This window comes from Bos indicus, chromosome 21, assembly GCF_029378745.1.
Source record: "Bos indicus isolate NIAB-ARS_2022 breed Sahiwal x Tharparkar chromosome 21, NIAB-ARS_B.indTharparkar_mat_pri_1.0, whole genome shotgun sequence".
Taxonomy (NCBI): domain Eukaryota; kingdom Metazoa; phylum Chordata; class Mammalia; order Artiodactyla; family Bovidae; genus Bos; species Bos indicus.
The window spans coordinates 21,997,324-22,012,448 of NC_091780.1; the positions used below are offsets into that span (position 1 = coordinate 21,997,324).

General features: G+C 57.0%; 1 protein-coding gene across 3 annotated transcripts; it reads right to left on the reverse strand.

Moving 5' to 3' along the window:
• Positions 1 to 324: 324 nt before the first annotated feature.
• UNC45A (unc-45 myosin chaperone A) lies at positions 325 to 15,105 on the reverse strand. Of its 3 annotated transcripts, none has more exons than XM_019983779.2 (20): positions 14,975 to 15,105; positions 14,579 to 14,740; positions 14,356 to 14,392; positions 13,898 to 14,073; positions 11,869 to 11,961; positions 11,216 to 11,383; positions 9,907 to 10,075; positions 9,483 to 9,653; positions 8,249 to 8,420; positions 6,683 to 6,983; positions 5,387 to 5,481; positions 5,008 to 5,149; positions 4,493 to 4,633; positions 3,877 to 4,004; positions 3,620 to 3,686; positions 3,094 to 3,207; positions 2,777 to 2,892; positions 1,364 to 1,481; positions 1,104 to 1,259; positions 325 to 948 (listed from the first exon to the last, which is right to left on the reverse strand). In XM_019983779.2, exons 1-20 carry the CDS (start codon positions 14,978 to 14,980, stop codon positions 691 to 693), a joined length of 2,790 nt encoding a protein of 929 aa, XP_019839338.2. In that variant the 5' UTR covers positions 14,981 to 15,105; the 3' UTR covers positions 325 to 690. The 3 variants fall into 3 exon arrangements, with proteins under 3 accessions (XP_019839338.2, XP_019839337.2, XP_019839341.2); XM_019983778.2 differs by having other exon boundaries at positions 14,930 to 15,051; XM_019983782.2 differs by lacking the exon at positions 14,975 to 15,105 and having other exon boundaries at positions 13,898 to 14,151; positions 14,579 to 14,681.
• Positions 15,106 to 15,125: the final 20 nt, after the last annotated feature.

A 15,125-nucleotide genomic window follows, 5' to 3' on the forward strand; every position in this document is an offset into this window, starting at 1 on the left:
CATGTAACTAAATACTGATTTGCTCCCCCAATGTTTACCCTTTGACCCTCTAACAGGGATAAGCAACTCAGTGGACCTGGGGTAGGAATCCATTTGATCCCTTCCCTAAAGGTGGCTGTGCTGCTGTAAAGCTGCCCATACTACTCAGTCATGCCCAGCTCCTGCTCCATACTCTGGCCCACTGCCAGCCATCCCTGCCCGCTGACAGAGCACATACTTGAGTTCCATGCACTTTTATTTTTTTGGCCACACTGGCACATGGGACCTTAGTTCTCTGACCAGGGATCGAACCTGCATTGAAAACACGAGTCTGAACCACTGGACAACAATGAAATCCCTCCACAAGCTTTTATTAGAGGATCAGAAGTGGTCCTGCTAGCAGGTTCAGGTGATGCTTGTAGCTGGTGAGGCTGCTTGCTGTGTCCTTCCCAATGCCAGGAACCCACAGGGTGAATTAGGACAAGCCGTCCCCATTCCCAGCTGTCTTAGTAGTGCAGGAAAAAGTGTCCTGCTGCGTGCGCCCGGAGGCTGTGCTGGGAGCGCAGGGCTGTGAACATGCTCCCTGACTCAGAACAGAGGACATCAAAGGGCAGCCGGGGAGGAGAGGCCAGGCGTTTGCGTCCCAGCCCCACAGCCAGTCTGTCCTTGCTCCTTGTGCTGCAGTGGGTAGCGTGTGCTTGAGGCAGGCCCTCATTTTCCGTCCTGGCTCGGTTTGATAAGCCCATATTCCACAGCTTTCCCCAGACAAGCTGTGGCCGCCCTGGTGACTGGGGTCTCCTCGTCCTTGGCTAGCACCGACAGGATCTCCAGCACCTCGCTCTCCATCAGGGTGCTGGCGATCTCCCTCGAGGCCTCCACCATGTTCAGCACCACCACAGCACCCCGGTGCTGCAACTCCTGGCTGGGGCTCAGAAGCAGAGCCTGCAGGATCTCCAGCCAGTGTGTGGTCTGCCAGAAACAGGGCAGTGTGACCACGGAGCAGTAGGGAACCCCGGCAGCGAACACTACCCACACACCCTGGGGCTGCCTTTCACCAACCGACCACCAGCAGGCTGGGGGTTCCTGGCCCACCTCCCCCGGCTCCACCAAGAAGAGGCACTGACCACTTGGGGGATGCGGCTGCAGAGCGAGGGCCGCATGGAGGTGAGCATAGCCAGGCCCCCGGCGGCTGCCCGCCGCAGCAGCTCGTCGTCCTCACCGCTGTACAGCACCAGCAGCTTCAGCCGGTCATTTCCCGTGGCTTCAAAGAGGTCCTGCACCTGTGGCCAGAAGCGGGGAGGGACCAAGTCAGATGGGGCAGAGCCCAGCCGGGCCAGGTACTCCTGCATGCCTGCCTGGTGTGACCGCCTGGACCAGCCCTCACCTCCTTGCTCATGGCCAAGTTACACATGCACTCCGTGGCCGCCCGGCGGAGCATCTCGTGCTCCTCAAACATGTAGCCCTCGATCATGGGCACGGCCTTCTCCTTCAGGATCTTCTGCCTGCGGGGCCAAGGGCGGAAGCGTCGGCATCACCAGAGCGTTTGCATCCGTCACTCCCAGCCCCGCTTCCCCATACAACAAGACTTGGGCCAAGGATCTCCCTGGGCAATATGCAGAGACCGCCCTGCGCAGGTTTGAAGCCACCGGGCAGTGGTTTCCAGTCTTCTAACCTGGCCGAGGAGACAGCACGCGGGACCTTGGAAAAATGCTCTCAACTAGGAGTTAGGAGACCTGGGGGTGATGATGGCGATGCTAACATCTAATGTTTGAGCACTCACCCTGACCCAGCACTTGGACGATCTTACTTAATCCTCACCGCAGGGACTTCCCTGGCAGTCCAGTGGCTAAGACTCCATGCTCCCAATGCAGGAGGTCCAGGCTCCATCCCTGGTCAGGGAACTAGATCTCCTATGCCACAACTTAAGATCCTGCATGCTGCAACTACGACCTGGCGCAGCCAAATAATAAATATTTAAAAAGAAATCCTCACCACAGTCCTATGGTAAAGGTGCTCGTGTGATTATCACCACTACTTTGCAGAAGAGGAGACTGAGACTGAATAGTCTCACCATTAGTGACGTGGCTAATACGTATTGCTTGGACACACTGCTGGGAGTCAGGCATCTAGGTAGTCAATGCTTTTACCTGTATTTTCTCATTTAATCCTCCCCACTGCTACTCCATGAGATAGGTATATAACCATTCCATTTCACAGAGGGGGAAACTAAGGCACAGGGGGATTAAGTTACTTGAGAGGTTACACACTAACAACCAGTAAAGCCAAGATTTGAACCCAGCTGGTCTGACGCCAGGGCCTGCACTCTTACGGCCTAGGTCCTTGCCCTCTCGCAGAACACTGTACAAGTCATGCCTCTCGGCCTGTCTGGAAAATAAGTAGCTGAGGAGTACTCTCCAAACTAAAGTGCTGGACTTCCCTGGTGGTCCAGTGGATAAGAATCTGTCTGCCATGCTGGGGACATGGGTTCGATCCCTGGTCCGGGAAGATCCCATGTGCCGAGAAGCAACTATAAGCCCACGTGCCACAACTACTGAAGCCTGTGCCAGGGCCCCTAGGGCCTGTGCTCTGCTACAAGAGAAGCTAACACAAAGAGAGGCCTGTGCACCGCAATGAGGAGTGGCCCCACTGACCGCAACTACAGAAAGCCAGTGTGCAGCAACTAGGCCCAGTACAGCCAAAACAAAGTAAGTAAATGAATAACAATAACAACAAAAAAAACTGTAAATGGTCTAAACCACGGTGCCCTGCCCAGGTCCCGCATCCCCGTGGACCTCACCGGAGCCTCTCGCTGATCCCCGCCAGGTTCGTTAGAGCCATGAGCGCCTCGAAGTTCTGCAGGCCAGAGCAGTTGAGGTGCAACAGGGAGACGAGGGGCCGGACCACCTCGTAGATCTGCATATGCACCCATGCATCAGGGCTACCTGCCCCGGCTCTCCCGACCCCACCGGCCCTGCAAATGGGAGTCCAGTCCCCGAGAGGTCGCCCACACCCCCCCCCAAGGCCCCGCGGAGGAGCCACAGCCCGACTCAAAGGCCAGGAGGGCCCACTGAGAGGGTGGAGGACAGGCCGGGGCTGGGGCAGGAAGACACGCACCCGCTCGCCCGGAAAGGTCATCTCTGGGTTGGAGGTGATGGTGAGCTTGGCGAGAGCCTGGGCTGCTTTAGTCTGCCCCACGTCGGTGCCTTCCAGAGCCAGTGGGAGCAGAGCCTGTGGGACGGGCCCATCAGCACCCAGGGTGCAGCCAGGACCGTGAGGCCCGAGGCCCTGACTGTGCCGCCCTCGCCTCTCCCGTCTCTCTCCCGGGGCTTGACCACACGCCCACTCACACCCTCTCACTTCCTAGGCCTCCCAGCAAGCTACCCAGACGCTTCTGGAAGCACTTATTAAGGGCTAGACATGGACTGTGCCAAGCACGGGGCCATGAAGGTCAATGACACAGGAGCCCTCAGAGCCTTGTAGGCACAAAGTCCAGGGCCCTTCAGCATCACTCACGCGTCAGGAAGACATTCCTGCTGGCTGCTAATGACACTTCTCTGTCCCCATCCAACACCGAGCTCTGCTGTGGCAGCCACTGAGTCATGTTTTACGGCCCATCCTGAAGGAGTCTGAGCCAGCTTACCTTGCCCCCTCCCTGAGCAACCACAGTGCCACGGTCCTCGACCTCTTCCACCAAAGCCAGGAAGACCCTGCGGGGAGAGTGCCAGGCTGGGCAGGCGGGCCGCGGCTCTGGCGGGCAGACCTTCCACTCCCGGGAGCAGCAAAGGTGGACTGCCAGGTGGGTGGCCCCTCTGGCTCCAGGAGCCCACTGCACCAGCGAAGGCTCCCTCTGTAGTTTCATCAGCAGCGGGGAGGCTGATGGGCAGGGGGCAGGCTCACCTGGAGAGCAGCTCCCTGCAGGAACTGGTCAGCACAGGGCTCTCGGTCTTCACCATGCACGTCATGGCCGACACCACGCCGGCCGCCAGCAGCTTCTTCACCCGAGCCCGCACGAAACTTGGCTTGTCCTGGGGAAGGAGGCAGCTGATCAGAGGGACCTCAGCCGATCAGGCAGGGGAAAGGGGAACCCTTCTCACGACACATGTTGATGGGCATGACAACAAAGGGAAAGAGGACTTCCCTGGTGGTCTGGTGGTTAAGAAGCCACCTGCCGATGCAAGGGACACAGGTTCAATCCCTGGTCTGGGAAGATCCCACATGCTGCAGGAAACTAAGCCCGTGCGCCGCAACTACCGAGCCTGAGCTCTGGAGCCGGTGCTCTGCAATAAGAGAAGCCACCGCAGCGAGAAGCCTGCACACGGCAACTCAAGAGTAGCCCCTGCTCACCGCAGCTAGAGAAAAGCCCGGGCAGCGACAAAGACCCAGTGCTGCCAAACATAAATACATAAATTAAGTTAAAAAAAGATTAAAAGAGAAAGAAACCCGCTTAAACAGAAGTGCATCTGCTGTGGATGCCTCAGGTCAACGGGCCCCCATGACGCTGGGGCCCCCTCACCTTGGGGTGCTGCTCGGGCACGTGCTGCTTGGCATACTTGGCCAGCTCCACCATCTTGGGGTCCGGCTCCTCGTAGTCATAGCTGTTGGTGCAATTCACCAGCGCCGAGGCCACCGCAAAGAGCACCGACCTCTCCTCGGACTGCCGGAGGGGCGGGGGGCAGACGGGCCGTCAGCGGCCAGCCCAGGGGCAGAGCAGGACCGGGGTCAGCGCTGCCCAGGCTCCCAGTTCTACCCTCGGCTGGGCCCCCTGGGCACCAGGATGAATCCGGGCACCTCCCCGGCCCCAGGGTGGCCCTGACTTTGGGAGCTCATGCACTTGACCTCCCCGACTCCTCCTAAGAGAGCACCCTTGCTGAACCACTGGTGCAGGTCAGAAGACCCAGGCCACACAGGGCAGTCACTCGGGCTACCAGCCCCCTGTCACAAACGCCGCTGGCCACACCTGCCAAGAAAGCCCTTTGGGCTCTAATCCTAGTCAGCATCCCTGGACGACTGCAGGAACCCAGGGGCTACCTTGCTGAGCTGGAACAGAGCCTTCAGAGCAGCTGTATCCTCCACAAACTCTTCCTTCACATCAGCATCGAAGGTGAGGTAGGCCAGGCCCTCCACTGCCCAGCGCCGCGTGCCCACGTCCATCTGGTCATTGCACAGCCACCTGGGGGCGTGCAGGGCACTGATGACTACCAGAATGGGCAGGGGGGTGGCGGGGGTAGTGGTAGGAGGGGCACCCCAGGACCCAGGGAGGAAAAGCCAGTGGTTGGGGCATCCCCACCACATATGGAAGCAGTTCACATGGAGGGTCTGCCTGGGGAGGACAGGGCAGTGAGGATTCCCCTCTTCTCTTGAGGTCTGGCCAGGAGGCACGGAGCCACGGCCATGCTAAATCACTCACTTTCGACACTGCTTGGCCAGCTTGAGAGTGGAGCCTTCGGCAAACTGCTTCATGCTAAAGTCAGTCCCTCCGGCCGAGCCGAGCTTACAGAGCCCCTGCAAGAGAGGTTGAGAACCAGCTGTTGGCCAAGGGACGGAGGCAGGGCAGGGCTCCCCCCAGCGCTCTGCCAGGCTCCCTGGAGGCCAGGCACACCCCCACCAGGCTACCAGCTGGACTGTGCTGTGCTGTCGCTTCAGTCGTGTCTGACCCTCTGCGACCCTATGGACTGCAACCTGCCAGGCTCCTCTGTCCATGGGACTCTCCAAGCAAGAATATTGGAGTTGGTTGCCACGCCCTCCTCCAGGGGATCCTCCCAGCCCAGGGACTGAACCCATGTATCTTAGGTCTCCTGCACTGGCAGGCGGATTCTTCACCACTAGTGCCACCTGGGAAGCCCACAGAACCAGCTGCTAGGGTGGCCACGTGAGAGCATCTGGGAGAGACTGACATGCTGACCACATGCTGGCCCGGGCCCCACCCCCGCCGATGTGCACGGGACTTGCTCTATTCCTTCCCACCTCACACCAAGGAAGCTCTTGACGGGCAGAGCTAAGATACGTGTGGGGAGAAGACAGGTGCCTCAGCCAAGGCCAGGACCCCCATGGGAGGGAGAAACCCAGGACAAGGTGCCCCAAAGAGGAGGACCGGCTTCCTCCAGGGGCAGGGCTGCAACAGGCACACAGGGGTCAGGTGTTCCCTAGACCACCAGCTCTGGGGGCTGCCTGGCAGCCCAGCCTGTTCACACAGACCCCGGACCTGCCTGGCCTAGAGTGTCCTCCAAACTCCTCCTAGAGCCGCTCCCACCGCCCACAGTGGGCAGCCCGGGCTGCCCTGCATTCTTAGAGGTCCTCTCTGTCCAAGCCTCACCTCCTCCTCCTCCCCAGGAGAAGCCAGGGCCCTGCTCTGGCCTTGACAAGGCCCTGAAAGTGAAAATTGCTCAGTTGTGTCCAACTCTGCAACTCCATGGACTGTAGCCCACCAGGCTCCTCTGTCCATGGGATTCTCCAAGCAAGAATACTGGAGTGGGTTGCCATTCCCTTCTCCATGGGACTTTCTCAACCCAGGGGTGGAACCCAGATCTCCCACATTGCAGGCAGATTTTTTTACTGTTGTGAGTGATCAGGGAGGCCCTTTGACAAGGCCCTGCACATCCCCCATTTTCACCAAGCATGTGCTGAGGCTGTACTGTGAGACACGGGCCAGCCAGGGCCCCCTGCCTGGCTGCCTGCTGGCTCAGCCCAGGCCTGCCCGTCTCACCACCAGTGCCCGGATGCGGATGCTGTCCTTCTCGCTGCGCTTGTACAGATCTTTCAGCAGTGAGACGCCGTTGGCTGTGATGAATGAGGCCCGCTTGGCCTTGCCGGCTGCATGGATCAGGGTCTCCACGGCCACCAGCTGCTCCTCCTCCTGCTCCGAGGCGCACAGGGCGATCACACTCTCCATGACGCCATTCAGCTCCAGGGCCCGGTTGCCGGCGTCACATGGGCCCTGCAGGAGGCAGGACACTGTCTGGATGGCCCGCAGCTTCCCGGCCAGCCCGTGGCCCTCAAACCAGCTCCTGCGGGGCACAGGGCGGCAGCTGTTGCATCACAGCCAGCACAAAGAGACTGCCCTTCCCTCCACCTCCTCCACTGGCCAGGCATCTGCAGGATGTGGGCAACAACAGCAAGAAAAGCTGCCAGCGGGAAGACCAGGACACCACCCCTCTGGACGGCAGCCACCGGGGTTCTTCATCCAGGCTTTCATTTGAGCCCCATCCCCACCCCCAATGACCTGCCATCTAACGCAGGTGGCTGTCACCCACGCCACCCTGTCTCCTTCCCTGTGGTCACTGAGGTCCGAACTTGGGCCACTCACTCCACAACTTGTCACCATCAGTCTGCTCCTAGCTGTCAGCCCTTAAGGGTGAGGACTGTGAAGCAGCACCGGTGTGTCAGGATGGACACACAGCGTGTGCTCGGTGCACGCCACGTGCTAGAGGACACCAGCTGCCCTAGACAGCTTGGGAGCTTGTGTGTGTTCAGTCGTGTCCAACTCTCTGTGACCCCGTGGACCTAGCCCGCCAGGCTCCTCTGTGCATGGGATTCTCCAGACAAGAATACTGGAGTGGGCTGCCATTCCCTATTCCAGGAGATCTGCCTGACCCAGGGATTGAACCTGTGTCTCTTTCATCTCTTGCACTGGCCGGCAGATTCTTTAGCAATGAGCCAGCTGCACTGGAGGAGAACTGACATAAGAAAGAATATCCTTGGGGACTTCTCTGGCGGTCCAGTAATTAAGACTGTGCTTCCAAAGCAAGGGGAATGGGTTTGAGCCCTGGTCGGTGAATAGATCTGATACGCTACTGCTACTGCTACTAACTTGCTTCAGTCGTGTCCGACTCTGTGTGACCCCATAGACAGCAGCCCACCAGGCTCCCCGGTCCCTGGGATTCTCCAGGCAAGAACACTGGAGTGGGTTGCCATTTCCTTCTCCAATGCATGAAAGTGAAAAGTGAAAGTGAAGTTGTTCAGTCGTGTCCAACTCTTAGTGACCCCATGGACTGCAGCCTACCAGGGTCCTCCATCCATGGGATTTTCCAGGCAAGAGTACTGGACTTGGGTGCCATTGCCTTCTCCATCTGATACGCTAAGCAGTGTATAAATACATAAAAAAGAACGTCCCTGCAGAGGGACTCTGAAACAACAAGTGACCCTTGGGACCGCTCTGACTCTCACAAGTCCTCCCCAAGGCCGTTTCTCTGATGGGAAACCTTTCACTGCTGTTTCTCCCCAAAGAGTCAGCGCTCTCGAGGGAGCCCTGGCTACAGGAGGGCTCCCTTACTTGATGTAGTTTTCACAGAGTCGGTGGAAATTCTCCCTCTCGGCATCACACTTCAGGTCATCGAAGAGCTTGCTGAGCAGAATGGAGGCACTCATGCGGCTGTTTGCCGTCACTGTGAGCTCCCCAGGAGGGTCCTGCACAGAGCCCCCCACCTCCAGGATCTTCTTCAGACCTGAAAAGACACCCTATTCAGACAGCAGAACATGAGTTCCAACCCCAATGGGCAAAGGGAAGAGGTCTCGGCTCGCACGAGCTCACAGGGTACAGGCAGGCTCACAGAATCGGGCTGGCGGACCCGCTGTCTGCGGGAGGGCAGGTCTGGGGTCAGCAGAGGACCTCAGAACTTAAGGCCTGTGGGCTGGCCCTGCCTGTGGAGCTGGATGCTCTGGAGCTGGGAGGTTCCTCACAGCTGCAAAACTGCAGGGAAAATAACCTCATGCCTCATAGGATCATTGGGATAACAAGAAAAGATGAGCACCCAACAGGCGTGCTCACACTGGGACTCTGCCAACCTTTCCTTATACTTCTTTAGGGAAAGGAGAAGTGTGAACTTCTATATTAAACTGTAAGGATTTTCCCCCCGTGTACAGAAGTAACACACACGCAATGAAAAGAACTTGACACAGAAAGCTGGCCCAGCCTCCCTGTTAACCTGCTCACGGGCCTGCTCGACGTGTGGGCGGGTACACACGCACACGGCTGAAGCGTCCAGCATGGGGCACATGTGGCTTCGGCGCAGACACACGTGCTGGGTGCAGTCGCTCCTGGGGTCGCGCAGGCCCAGCCATCCGAGCAGCATGCCACACATATGCTTGGTCTATTTATTTACCTACCTATAAGCATATGGCCAATAACTGTGAGTTGCTCAGTCGTGTCCAACTCTTAAGGACCAAGGACTGTAGCCCACTAGGCTCCTCTGTGCATGAGATTCTCCAGGCAAGAATACTGGAGTGGGTTGCCATTCCCTTCTCCAGGGGATCTTCCCAACCCAGAGACTGAACCATGTCTCCTGCATCGGCAAGAGGATTCTTTACCATCTGAGCCACCAGGGAAGCCCTATCTATCTGTATTTCTATTTATTTACTTATGTATATGCTGTGCCACATGGGATCCACATGGGATCATTGTTGCCCAACCACGGATTAAACCCAGGCCCTCAGCAGTAAAAGTGCAGAGTCCTAACCATGGGACTGCCAGGGAAGTACCTTTCTCTTTTTCAAACTCTGTCACCTACCTTGGTCGATAACCCAGAGGGTAAGGCTGTTGTTGGGGTCCTTGGGAGACTTCCGGGGCACCACTTTAATCAGGAGGGTCAGGGCATTGTCTCGGCCTTGGCCCGAGACCCCCACCTCCGTCAGGAGCTCCAGGAGGTTACTGATGAGGACCTTCAGCTCCCGGGCGGGATCTGGCAACAGGAAGACATTCACTGGCTCTGCAGTGGCCCAGCCCCGTCTGACTCTGAACTTCCCTGGTAGGGCGAGGGGACCTGCAGCTGGGTGCTGGTTTCTAGCCTACCCCAGAGGTGCCCCAGGTCCTTAGAACCTAGAGTGAGATACCGTCAACAAGCCTTTCTCCCGAACAAACTGCAGGTGCAGCCACCTTGGCTGCTCCCCCCAAAGACATCAATACAGGACACAGACTGGCTTCCACCGACTCACCCACGATGATGGCGCCTTCTTTGCCTCGGAAGCCCTTCTTGACACCTTCCTTGAGGGCATCGAACATAACCTGCAGCAGGTGGCAGGCAGCCAGGGACACGGCCTGGTTTTCCACGCCCAGCATGGAGACCACCCGCCGGGTTCCCAGCACGCTCAGGGTGGCCACTGTCTGGTGGGGGAGAGAGGTGGACAGAGCTTCCAGTTGGCAAAGGGCAGCTTCAGTGATTCCTAACTGGGGGTTGCAGAGGGTGGTCAGAGGGGAGAAAACATGAGTGGAAAGAGCAGCTCCCCGAGAAGGCACAGTGGGTCTGCCTGAGGGTGAGACCTGGGTGACACCCGGATTCTCTTGTTGGGAGGGCTTCCTAAAGAAAACACTCCAGGGACCTCCCTGGCGGTCCAGTGGTTGAGACTCCGAGTATCCACTGCAAGGGGTATTGGTTCAATCCCTGATCGGGAAACTAAGATCCCAAAGGGATCCCAGGAAGGCTGCAGGAGGTGGGCAGAATTCACGTGCTTTTACCAGTTTTAGTTCTGGGAGACCCAGAAACAGAGCCCGATCTTGGCCTGACTAGTTTTCACAGAATGTTTCACATTTCCACCCCTGATCTAGAACTGTGGGCTCCTCTAAAATCTACTGAGGGTCAAGTCCTTGTTCCCCGAGTCCAGCTGGTGCAGGCAAGAGCCAGAGCAGGGACTTGCTGACACCAGCCTGGGACAGGGCTGTGCTGGCTGAACCATGTGTGTGGGACACCCACAGTCTCCACGAAGAACCATCTCAGGGTCCTGCCCTGCATATCCGGTCACTGACTCGATGGTGAAGACGCTGTGGGTCACATGACCCACCACGTCACACACTGTGAGGACCCCTGTCCAAGCAAAATGCCAGCCTGGTGGCGAGGGAAGGACAGGTGCCCTGTTCTTTGCAAGCAGCGTGCTTTTACCACACGGACAAGGAGGGCATCAGTGACCAGGCACCTCTGAGAAGAGCCGAGGGCGACACTTGTGAGCCTTCTGATACACGTGCTCAGGGTGTCCCCGGGCTGCTTACACTCTTTCTTGGCCTCACTTTGTCCCAAATCATGTTGGTCTTTTTGTCATTTTAATGTTGTCTCTCTTGTTATGTGTCTCCTTATACTTTGCCTTGTAAGTTGAGAGCTATGGGACTTCCCTGGGGGTCCAGTGGTTAAGACTCTGTGGTTCCAATGCAGGGGGCACAGCTTCAATCCCTGGTCAGGGAACTAAGAGCCCACGTGAGTGGATGGACAGACAGACTGTCAGAGACAGTAGCTAGACCCTCCGCCACACCCACCCGTGACTGGTGCTCAGAGCAAATGCCGACTAGGGTACGCAGGGCTGCCAGCATCAGATCGGGCTCTCCCGTGTCCAGCAGGCGCTGCAAGAGCTGAACCCCGTTGCTCCGGAAGATCTTCTCGGCTCCAGCATCCTCCCGGGCCAGCACCACGAGGTTCTGAGATGCCTGCGTCAAAGGAAGCACATCATGACAGGAACACGGCATGGAGAGAAAAGACCACCTGAACCTCACTGCTGCCCCTGAGCTCGGGGGCCTTGGCCATGAACTTCACCACTCTGAACATCAGCTTCCCCCTCTGGAGGCAGAGGGAAGAGCTCGCTCTGGGAGTTGATGGTTAGCATAAATGGAGTCTTAAGTCCCTGGCAAAGCCTGAAAGGCAGAGTCTGTGACTCAGACGCCTCTGTGCACCTGGCTCTTGGCATGAGACCTGAGCACCAGTAGGTGCTCCAGGGACACCGGCTCCCTCTCCGTGGCCCACACTGAGGCTCCAGGCCCTCTGCGCCCCCACTCAGGCTCTGGGAGCCCAGCGGCACCACCTAAGGAGTGACGTGCCAGCAGACCAGGCCAGCAGGGGCTCCTGGCCATCACACACACACAGGGAGGGCTGGGCAGCACTAGGGGAGTTCTGCCCCACTCGCCCAGATCTCTACCTTTTGCTTTTTCTCGGTGCCCTTTTCTTGTGGATCCAATAGTATCTGAAACATCTGCTCCACTTTGGCATCCGTTGAGGACATGTATCTCACCTACGACAAACCAGCAAAGCATGGGAGCAAATGCCTCTTGGGCCCAGACAACTCATTTCCTCTTTGTTCTCTCCAGCTCCTCCCCAGGCCTGGCTCCTGACTCCAGAGGGCACAGCATGGATGTCTGGGCCCAGGTCTCGCACCCAGCTACCTTGGTCAGGAAGAGACTCGCCTGGCAGCCTCTCCCAAACTTCCCTGGGCTATTTCCTTCTCTGAGCTGTTTCCTCCTTGGGCAGCAGGGAGTGGTGCCGATGCTGAAGGCAGTGCCATTCAGAAGGGTGGCGTCCTGTTAGCCACAAGAAAACCCACTCCCAGGGGGCCATGCATTGTGTGGCAGTCCGGGTGCACAGCCCATGGCACTGAATCGGCATTTATACCTCCTGCAAGGGAGCCAGCAAGTCATGATGAAGTTGCTGATACACTGTTTAGGTCAAGGATTCTCTTTTTGATGGATTTTTAAAATAACCTGATGACCAACCTCATCCTAGGCCTTTTCCTTCCCCGGGGTTCTGGGCGTGGATAGCGCACATGCCTAACCCGTGTGTCCCACTGCCCCTCCTGCATCCATGGCAGACACCACCGATCCGTCCCCTCCTAGGCCCAGGCAACCTGCTTCCTAATCCTTCTCAACACAGAGCTCCAGGCAGCCCCTGCAGATCAAACAGAGCTGACGCTGAGAGGAAAATAATTTGCTTCCCCAGGTCTCAATCTTTTGATAAGGTGTCTGCCGTCATATTACTTGCTTCCACTGGGTCAGCATATTAACACCTAATTGTCAGGCTAATTCCAACTTGAAAATAGTTAATGATGCTCTTTAGATTCTCTTCTCAATTTTTAAATATGTGAATCATACAAACATCGTCTCTTTATTTTAAAAAATGAACAGGTGAAGCAAAATCTCTTTTGAAAAGCCCCTGCAAGCCCGTTCCTCTCCCTAGCAGTCACACTGTTATCACTGTGATGTCTCTCTTTTAAAAGATTTTCCTTTGTAATGACATACCCAAGTGTACCCATGGAAAAAAACATGGTATTATTTTGGGTGCACATACGGGGGATTGTTTTAACATAGATGATGTCACACTGTCCGCTTTCCACGTCCTTGCATAACCACCTGCCTATTCTCAATAACTACACGTAGGTATCTGTAATAAGGATGTGACTCAATCTGTTTAGCCATTCCCCTATTGCTGGGCATTTTGGCAAGTTCCAATTTTTCATTACGACGAACGAGGCTGAAACAAACATACACACACCTGCTTGCATACATGGACGAGGCTTCTCTAGGGAAGACAGCAAAAAGAAAACATACTGAATCACAGTATATGCTCAAATTTGACAGATGTACTAAAGGACTCCCAAAGGAGCTGGAAGCAGTCATGAAAAAGCCCACGATCCCCCCAACCTCACCCTATAACTGTCTGTCTCCCTCGTTCTAGCAATGTGTACGAACTTTAAAATGTCTGCCACACGGGGCTTCCCCAGTGGCGAGTGGTTAAGAATCTGCCTTCCAATGCAGGGGACATGGATTTGATCCCTAGTCAGGGGACTATGATCTCACATGCAGAGTGGCAATTAAGCCCACGAACAACTACTGAGCCCGCCCACTCTGGAGTCCACGCACCAATAGAGAGAAGCCCATACAATGCATCAAAGATCCTGCGTGCGGCAACTAAAACCCAAAGCAGCCAAAAATAAATACATTTTTTTTTTAACGTTAAAAAATGTTTGCCAAACAGATCACTGAAAAGAATAGCACCTTGCTGTTCTTTCAATGTGCTTTTTCGCAACCACTGACAAGGTTGTGCATCCTTCTATAAGGTCATTTGCCATCAGTATCCCCTCTTCAGAGATATGTGATTATACCTTTGCTCCAGATCCACTTTCCAGTGCCCCTCTACCACTGGTCAATGCCTCGCTCTCCCAGTTACTCACATACCTTCTCCTGAATCTGGCCCGCGATGTTCCGCAGGGCCTCCTGGAAAACTTTGTTCTTGGGCTCCAGGCTCACACATCTCTGCAGATCAAGGACGGCCTGGTCGAGGCGGCCCAGTTTCTCTAGGGCTTGGCTCCTTCGGTAAAGTGCTTTGATGTCCCCGCCGTCCTTTTCGATGGCTGAGCACAAACAGGAGCTCTGTCAGCACCCGAGAGGCCACCATCTCCAGCAAGAGCAGTAGGGAAAGATCTCGAGGGCTAGAGGAAGGTGGGGGTACGGATGTGGGGCTCAGTATTTCAGCCTCAGAAAAGGTCAGAGTAGCTGCAGAAAAGGAGATGCCCAGGGAAGTGGAAGAGAAAAAAGGAGGCAGATGTGTTTTAGGGGTGAAAGGAAAAGGAAAAAGTGAGGGTTGCCCACCCCAGAAGCCCCACGGCTCCACCCAAGTGCCCTCATTCCCCTACCTTTGGTTGCCTCTGTTTCTGCTTTCTCGTAATCTTCCTGAAACAGAAAGAACAGGGCTTGAGTTGCTGGTCATCTCCTTTTTCGGGCAAAACTGGGCAACAGGGTTGTTCTCGAGTCACCTAAAGGCCCAAAGGCCATGTGACAAGTGTGGGGGCCCGAGCACCGGCGGGGTGGGCAAAAGAGGCCCGGGCAGGCGAGGGGAAGAGCAGCCGGCTCCCTCACCAGCTTGAGGTGGCAGGCCGCCCGGTTCCGATGCAGAATGGCCTGGTCCTGGGGCGTTGCGCCCAGACCCAGGGCTTGCGTGTAGGCCGTCAAGGCACCTTCGTAGTCCCCGCATTTGAACAGCTCGTTGCCATCCTTCCGCAGCTGTTCCACTGAGCTAGCCTGTGGAGGGAACGCGTGGAAACGTCGCAGGTGGGCTCAGGGTGAGTCGCGGAGCTACTGGGAGAGGACGCTGAGGGTCGTGGGCGAGTCCCATGGAGGGCCAAACTGAGAGGGAGGAGGCGGCCCGGCAATCGCCCGAGCAGGTGAGAAGTGGAGATAGCCCAGGGGGATGGGTAAATGGGTACGCACCCCGGGGCCGACCGACTGGGGCTCGGGGTTCCCTGGACCACTCACAGTCATCGCGCCACAGACGTCCCGGGCGCGCGCAGGCGCAGTCTCTGGAGTAGGGTGGGTGGAGGCTCGGGAATCCGCCGCCGGCTGCCCCGCCCCAGTCTTGCGTCAGAGGCCGGGGGCGGGGAACGGGCGGGGCCAAGGAGAGGGCGCG

Excerpts from the sequence above, each read along its gene's own strand:
- UNC45A (XM_019983778.2), bottom strand. The coding sequence starts at position 14,980 with ATGACTGTGAGTGGTCCAGGGAACCCCGAGCCCCAGTCGGTCGGCCCC. Across the intron at positions 14,741-14,929 it reads CCCAGTCGGTCGGCCCCGGG|GCTAGCTCAGTGGAACAGCT; the intron begins GTGCGTACCCAT and ends TTCCCTCCACAG. Across the intron at positions 2,893-3,093 it reads TGACCTTTCCGGGCGAGCGG|ATCTACGAGGTGGTCCGGCC; the intron begins GTGCGTGTCTTC and ends GTGCATATGCAG.